Source organism: Salmo salar, chromosome 06, assembly GCF_965601325.2.
Source record: "Salmo salar chromosome 06, fSalSal1, whole genome shotgun sequence".
In the NCBI taxonomy this organism is placed as follows: domain Eukaryota; kingdom Metazoa; phylum Chordata; class Actinopteri; order Salmoniformes; family Salmonidae; genus Salmo; species Salmo salar.
The window spans coordinates 796,716-805,000 of NC_138296.1; the positions used below are offsets into that span (position 1 = coordinate 796,716).

At 43.3% G+C, this 8,285-nt stretch overlaps 1 protein-coding gene across 1 annotated transcript in view; it reads left to right on the forward strand.

Moving 5' to 3' along the window:
- The first annotated feature begins 2,253 nt into the window (after nucleotides 1-2,253).
- The window catches only part of LOC106591548 (voltage-dependent T-type calcium channel subunit alpha-1H), a 125,718-nt gene continuing 119,686 nt past the window's right edge, over nucleotides 2,254-8,285 (forward strand). The window contains exons 1-3 of the mRNA XM_082976101.1: nucleotides 2,254-2,745; nucleotides 3,979-4,112; nucleotides 8,165-8,262. Coding sequence (XP_082832227.1) covers nucleotides 2,653-2,745; nucleotides 3,979-4,112; nucleotides 8,165-8,262 — 325 coding nt within the window. The 5' untranslated portion in view covers nucleotides 2,254-2,652. The remainder of the gene's footprint in view (nucleotides 2,746-3,978; nucleotides 4,113-8,164; nucleotides 8,263-8,285) is intronic.

The window sequence follows — 8,285 nt, forward strand, 5'->3', positions numbered from 1 at the left end:
ACATTCACAGGTAAGAGGCAGTACTGTATCGTGATGACAGTCACAGGTAAGAGGCAGTGCTGTATGATGATGACAGTCACAGGTAAGAGGCAGTGCTGTATCGTGATGACAGTCACAGGTAAGAGGCAGTGCTGTATGGTGATGACAGTCACAGGTAAGAGGCAGTGCTGTATCGTGAATACATTCACAGGTAAGAGGCAGTGCTGTATCGTGATGACAGTCACAGGTAAGAGGCAGTGCTGTATGATGATGACAGTCACAGGTAAGAGGCAGTGCTGTATCGTGATGACAGTCACAGGTAAGAGGCAGTGCTGTATGGTGATGACAGTCACAGGTAAGAGGAGAACAACTCCATACAGCACTGCCTCTTACCTGTGACTGTCATCACGATACAGCACTGCCTCTTACCTGTGACTGTCATCATCATACAGCACTGCCTCTTACCTGTGACTGTATTCACCATACAGCACTGCCTCTTACCTGTGACTGTGTTCACGATACAGCACTGCCTCTTACCTGTGACTGTGTTCACGATACAGCACTGCCTCTTACCTGTGACTGTCATCACGATACAGCACTGCCTCTTACCTGTGACTGTGTTCACGATACAGCACTGCCTCTTACCTGTGACTGTATTCACGATGCAGCACTGCCTCTTACCTGTGAATGTGTTCACGATACAGCACTGCCTCTTACCTGTGACTGTCATCATCATACAGCACTGCCTCTTACCTGTGACTGTATTCACCATACAGCACTGCATCTTACCTGTGACTGTGTTCACGATACAGCACTGCCTCTTACCTGTGACTGTCATCACGATACAGCACTGCCTCTTACCTGTGACTGATTGCTTAATTATTACCGTTACATTTTTCAATACTTATTTCCGATTGGCTCTGAAGGGCATTCTAGATTGTGCGTTATGTCCCCCTGTAATCCACGGCATAATTCAGTAGCTATGAAGTTCGTTCTTATTCCGTGTCCTGTGTTTGAGCTGCTGCTGAAAGCAAAAGTTGAATTGAAAACTTTATTTGGCATTTTGTCGAGTATGATTTTCATTAATAGCGAGCTACTGTTGGCTGATGGTTCGCTTAGCAAAGCTGGCAGGTGAGTTTGTCTGGTTACTCAAGGCAACTACCGTAGTTTATCTAGTAAACTCGCAAGGCAACTACCGTAGTTTATCTAGTAAACTCGCTAGTGATTTCAGTGGATGTTGAAGACATTTCTACCAGGAAAATAAAGACATTTCTACCAGGAAAATGAACACATTTCTACCAGGAAAATGAACACATTTCTACCAGGAAATTGAACTATTTCTACCAGGAAAATGAACACATTTCTACCAGCAAATTGAACTATTTCTACCAGGAAAATGAACACATTTCTACCAGCAAATTGAACTATTTCTACCAGCAAATGAACACATTTCTACCAGCAAAATGAACACATTTCTACCAGCAAAATGAACACATTTCTACCACCAAATTAACATATTTCTACCAGAAAAATGTGTTAAATTATAGACTTGGTTATGAGTGAGATAATAAACTCTGGGATCCGTTGCGTTCTCTGTAAAATAATGCTCCGTGGAAAGTTAGCACCGCTGTCGCGTCGTTGAACACATCTTAGGCGCTTGTTGATGATCCCTTACATACAACCTACTATAATACACTGTAGTCCTTCAATGGATACTTCGCGATTTTGGCGATGAGGCCCTTTTAACTACTACACGAGTCAGATGAACTTGTGGATACCCTTCTAATGTCTAAAATCCCAACGTATCCCTTTAACCGCTGGTCTCCACATGGTTTCAGCAGCGTTAATGTTGACCTATCCCTTTAACCGCTGGTCTCCACGTGGTTACAGCAGCGTTAATGTTGACCTATCCCTTTAACCGCTGGTCTCCACGTGGTTACAGCAGCGTTAATGCTGACCTATCCCTTTAACCGCTGGTCTCCACGTGGTTACAGCAGCGTTAATGCTGACCTATCCCTTTAACCGCTGGTCTCCACGTGGTTACAGCAGCGTTAATGCTGACCTATCCCTTTAACCGCTGGTCTCCACGTGGTTACAGCAGCGTTAATGCTGACCTATCCCTTTAACCGCTGGTCTCCACGTGGTTACAGCAGCGTTAATGCTGACCTATCCCTTTAACCGCTGGTCTCCACATGGTTACAGCAGCGTTAATGCTGACCTATCCCTTTAACCGCTGGTCTCCACGTGGTTACAGCAGCGTTAATGCTGACCTATCCCTTTAACCGCTGGTCTCCACGTGATTACAGCAGCGTTAATACTGGAGATACTGTAGTGTGTGTGTTGTCTGTATTCAGTAGGCCACGTCTCAGCGTATAGACCCTTAACCGCTGGTCTCCACGTGATTACAGCAGCGTTAATACTGGAGATACTGTAGTGTGTGTGTTGTCTGTATTCAGTAGGCCACGTCTCAGCGTATAGACCCTTAACCGCTGGTCTCCACGTGGTTACAGCAGCGTTAATGCTGACCTATCCCTTTAACCGCTGGTCTCCACGTGATTACAGCAGCGTTAATACTGGAGATACTGTAGTGTGTGTGTTGTCTGTATTCAGTAGGCCACGTCTCAGCGTATAGACCCTTAACCGCTGGTCTCCACGTGGTTCGAGCACGTGTCCATGATGGTGATCCTCCTGAACTGTGTGACTTTGGGGTTGTACCAACCCTGTGAAGACGTCACCTGTCAGGCAGAGTGGTGCCTCGTGCTACAGGTAGGTACTGCCTTGACCCTCTCACCTCTCACCTATAACCTCTCACCGCTCAGCCCTCACCTCTCAGCCCTCACCTATAACCTCTCACCTCTCACCTCTCACCCCTCACCTATAACCCCTCACCTCTCACCCTTCACCCCTCACCTCTCAGCCCTCACCTATAACCTCTCACCTCTCACCTCTCACCTCTCACCTATAACCCCTCACCTCTCACCCTTCACCCCTCACCGCTCAGCCCTCACCTCTCAGCCCTCACCTATAACCTCTCACCTCTCACCTCTCACCCCTCACCTATAACCCCTCACCTCTCACCCTTCACCCCTCACCTCTCAGCCCTCACCTCTCACCTATAACCTCTCACCTATAACCTCTCAGCCCTCACCTATAACCTCTCAGCCCTCACCTATAACCTCTCAGCCCTCACCTATAACCTCTCAGCCCTCACCTATAACCTCTCACCTAACAGCCCTCAAATATAACCTGTCACCCCTCACCTATAACCTCTCAGCCCTCACCTATAACCTCTCAGCCCTCACCTATACCCCACCTCTCAGCCCTCACCTATAACCTCTCACCCCTCACCTATAACCTCTCAGCCCTCACCTATAACCTCTCAGCCCTCACCTATAACCCTCAGCCCTCACCTATAACCTCTCAGCCCTCACCTATAACCTCTCAGCCCTCACCTATAACCTCTCAGCCCTCACCTATAACCTCTCACCTTTCACCTATAACCTCTCAGCCCTCACCTATAACCTCTCAGCCCTCACCTATAACCTCTCAGCCCTCACCTATAACCTCTCAGCCCTCACCTATAACCTCTCAGCCCTCACCTATAACCTCTCACCTTTCACCTATAACCTCTCAGCCCTCACCTATAACCTCTCAGCCCTCACCTATAACCTCTCAGCCCTCACCTATAACCTCTCACCTCTCAGCCCTCACCTATAACCTCTCACCCCTCACCTATAACCTCTCAGCCCTCACCTATAACCTCTCAGCCCTCACCTATCACCTCTCAGCCCTCACCTATAACCTCTCACCTTTCACCTATAACCTCTCAGCCCTCACCTATAACCTCTCAGCCCTCACCTATAACCTCTCACCTCTCAGCCCTCACCTATAACCTCTCAGCCCTCACCTATAACCTCTCAGCCCTCACCTATAACCTCTCAGCCCTCACCTATAACCTCTCACCTTTCACCTTGATGACTGTGTCTTTGTCTGTTCTAGGTGTTTGATGACTGTATCTTTGCGTTTTTCGCGGTGGAGATGGTCATTAAGATGGTGGCTCTGGGGATCTTCGGTTCTAAGTGTTACCTTGGCGACACCTGGAACCGACTGGACTTCTTCATCGTCATGGCAGGGTGAGTGTTCTATTCCCACAATGCAGGGGGTTAGCTTGGGGGTTAGGGACAAGAGAACATCAAAATAGAATATATAGAACCTTCTCTAGGTTCTATGTTTGATGCAAGAGACATCCACAGGGACGTTCCTTAAGAACCTTCTAGATTCTATTTTTGATGCAAGAGAACCTTCTCTAGATTAAGAACCTTCTCTAGGTTCTATGTTTGATGCAAGAGGCATTCCTTAAGAACCTTCTCTAGGTTCTATGTTTGATGCAAGAGGCATTCCTTAAGAACCTTCTCTAGGTTCTATGTTTGATGCAAGAGGCATCCACAGGGATGTTCCTTAAGAATCGTCTGCTGCTAAAGTATTTTTTATATATTTTTTTTAAATGTAACCTTTATTTAACCAGGGCAAGTCAGATTTAAGAACAAAATTCTTATTTACAATGACGGGCCAATCCCGGCCAATCCCCATACGACGCTGGGCCAATTGTGCGGCGGCCCTATGGGGACTCCCAATCACGGCCCGGATGTGATGCAGCCTGTGTTGGGTTGGAGTTTGGAGCCTGCTGGGAGAAAACACACTTTCAATGTCACTGTTTCAGCAAGGAGAAAAGTGGTGTGTGTGTGTGTGTGTGTGTGTGTGTGTGTGTGTGTGTGTGGTGTGTGTGTGTGTGTGTGTGTGTGTGTGTGTGTGTGTGTGTGTGTGTGTGTGTGTGTGTGTAAGAGTCGTTAAATAAGCAGACAGCAGCGGTCACCTCAGACACAAAGCATTACCCCTTTACTCACCATAAGGTACACACACACACACACACACACACACACACACACACACACACACACACACACACACACACACACACACACACAGTCAAAGCCACAGGGTAGGTTATCTGCACCATGACAAACACAGAGAGGACTAGTGAGTCAGATGTATTCCCTTTTAGGGGCTGACAGGATTTGATGTTGCTTGTTTTGTGGGTAGTTTTGTTAGGAGACGTCAGAGTGAAAGTAACATCGGGTCTAATTAGTAAAGATATGTCTTTTACCCTTTTTAATATGTGACGTACCTGTTAAGTAGAAGCAGTCCTAATGTTTTTTGGTCCGATTAGTCAAACAAATCCCCTTAAAAGACTCCGTAGGCTACCAGTTCATCCCCTCTAAAATAATCCCATCATCCAACAGAACACTGACATATCGAACACCAGAAAGCGTAAGGACATTTACCCTGGACAGGGACCACTTTTTTATAACCGGGTAAAAATATATATATATATTTATATATAAATAAATAGTAAGCCTCATGTAGATATTTTTCTTCTTATAATTTCCCGAACATTTGGTAGGCTATTTGTTAGTCAACTTATCTATAGATACAATGAGGGGAAAAAAGTATTTGATCCCCTGCTGATTTTGTACGTTTGCCCACTGACAAAGAAAGGATCAGTCTATAATTTTAATGGTTTATTTGAACAGTGAGAGACAGAATAACAACAAAAAAATCCAGAAAAAACACGTCAACATTTTTTTATACATTTATTGGCTTTTTAATGAGGGAAATAAGTATTATTTATATTATTATATATATATATATATTTATACTATATTATTATATTATTAGCCCCAGTATCTGTGCTTTTTAGAGATGTCGACGATGAACATAGGATGTGTCTCGTCTCTAACGCCCCGAGGAAGTATCGATTCAAACTCCACCTATTCGACAGCTCTGTAAGCGTTATACTGTCATAATACAGCTCGTTAGTCAGCAAATATGGACTTTGGCCGAGCTACTATCCGGTAGGTACTTCCAAAACAGGTCTGAAATTAAATAAGAAATAGCAACTGAAAGAAAAGAAAAAAATGCCTCTTCAGCATCGCCAATGTATTGAGCTGTTGTTGACTTCCTGTTTGTAGGTGCAGAAATAGACATTTGTTTCAGTTGTTGACTTCCTGTCCTGTGAGAGGCAGTGAGGTTAAGGTGCTGTCTGGAATCCCTGGCAGGATGAGTGATTGGCTGGTGAAGAAATAGACATTTGTTTCAGTTGTTGACTTCCTGTCCTGTGCGAGGCAGTGGGAGTGCGTACAGGCCGTAACTGGAGTAAATGAAGATAGTTTCTCAGCGAAACAGGGACATCTCTATAGCACAGAGACTGGAGGCAGGCTACATGCCCTTAGCCTACTTGATACAGTGTCCAGACTTCAGTTAATATTATAATAGACTACAGTCAGTGTCCAGACTTCAGTTAATATTATAATAGGCTACAGTCAGTGTCCAGACTTCAGTTAATATTATAATAGACTACAGTCAGTGTCCAGACTTCAGTTAATATTATAATAGACTACAGTCAGTGTCCAGACTTCAGTTAATATTATAATAGACTACAGTCAGTGTCCAGACTTCAGTTAATATTATAATAGACTACAGTCAGTGTCCAGACTTCAGTTAATATTATAATAGACTACAGTCAGTGTCCAGACTTCAGTTTATATTATAATAGACTACATGAGGTCTACAGTCAGTGTCCAGACTTCAGTTTATATTATAATAGACTACAGTCAGTGTCCAGAATTCAGTTTATATTATAATAGACTACAGTCAGTGTCCAGACTTCAGTTAATATTATAATAGACTACATGAGGTCTACAGTCAGTGTCCAGACTTCAGTTAATATTATAATAGACTACAGTCAGTGTCCAGACTTCAGTTTATATTATAATAGACTACAGTCAGTGTCCAGACTTCAGTTAATATTATAATAGACTACAGTCAGTGTCCAGACTTCAGTTTATATTATAATAGACTACATGAGGTCTACAGTCAGTGTCCAGACTTCAGTTAATATTATAATAGGCTACAGTCAGTGTCCAGACTTCAGTTAATATTATAATAGACTACAGTCAGTGTCCAGACTTCAGTTAATATTATAATAGGCTACAGTCAGTGTCCAGACTTCAGTTAATATTATAATAGACTACAGTCAGTGTCCAGACTTCAGTTAATATTATAATAGACTACAGTCAGTGTCCAGACTTCAGTTAATATTATAATAGACTACAGTCAGTGTCCAGACTTCAGTTAATATTATAATAGACTACAGTCAGTGTCCAGACTTCAGTTTATATTATAATAGACTACATGAGGTCTACAGTCAGTGTCCAGACTTCAGTTTATATTATAATAGACTACAGTCAGTGTCCAGACTTCAGTTTATATTATAATAGACTACAGTCAGTGTCCAGACTTCAGTTAATATTATAATAGACTACATGAGGTCTACAGTCAGTGTCCAGACTTCAGTTAATATTATAATAGACTACAGTCAGTGTCCAGACTTCAGTTTATATTATAATAGACTACAGTCAGTGTCCAGACTTCAGTTAATATTATAATAGACTACAGTCAGTGTCCAGACTTCAGTTAATATTATAATAGACTACAGTCAGTGTCCAGACTTCAGTTTATATTATAATAGACTACATGAGGTCTACAGTCAGTGTCCAGACTTCAGTTAATATTATAATAGACTACAGTCAGTGTCCAGACTTCAGTTTATATTATAATAGACTACAGTCAGTGTCCAGACTTCAGTTAATATTATAATAGACTACAGTCAGTGTCCAGACTTCAGTTAATATTATAATAGACTACAGTCAGTGTCCAGACTTCAGTTTATATTATAATAGACTACAGTCAGTGTCCAGACTTCAGTTAATATTATAATAGACTACATGAGGTCTACAGTCAGTGTCCAGACTTCAGTTAATATTATAACAGACTACAGTCAGTGTCCAGACTTCAGTTAATATTATAATAGACTACAGTCAGTGTCCAGACTTCAGTTAATATTATAATAGACTACGGGCTAATCTTTTACCGGGTACGCCGTACCGTCGCTATTTCTGTTCCCGTACCGGCTTTCTTTCACCCCCTGTGTGACCTCTGTGTGAACCTAGGTCGGCTGTGTGACCTCTGTGTGAACCTAGGTCGGCTGTTCAAGGTGAATATCTGTTTTAACCTGTGTGTGACCTCTGTGTGACCTCTGTGTGACCTCTCTCTCTCTGTCCTGTAGGATGATGGAGTATTCTCTAGACGGACACAACGCTAGTCTGTCAGCTATCAGAACCGTGCGAGTGCTTCGGCCGCTGCGGGCTATCAACAGAGTCCCTAGTGAGTAACACCTCATTGGGTTT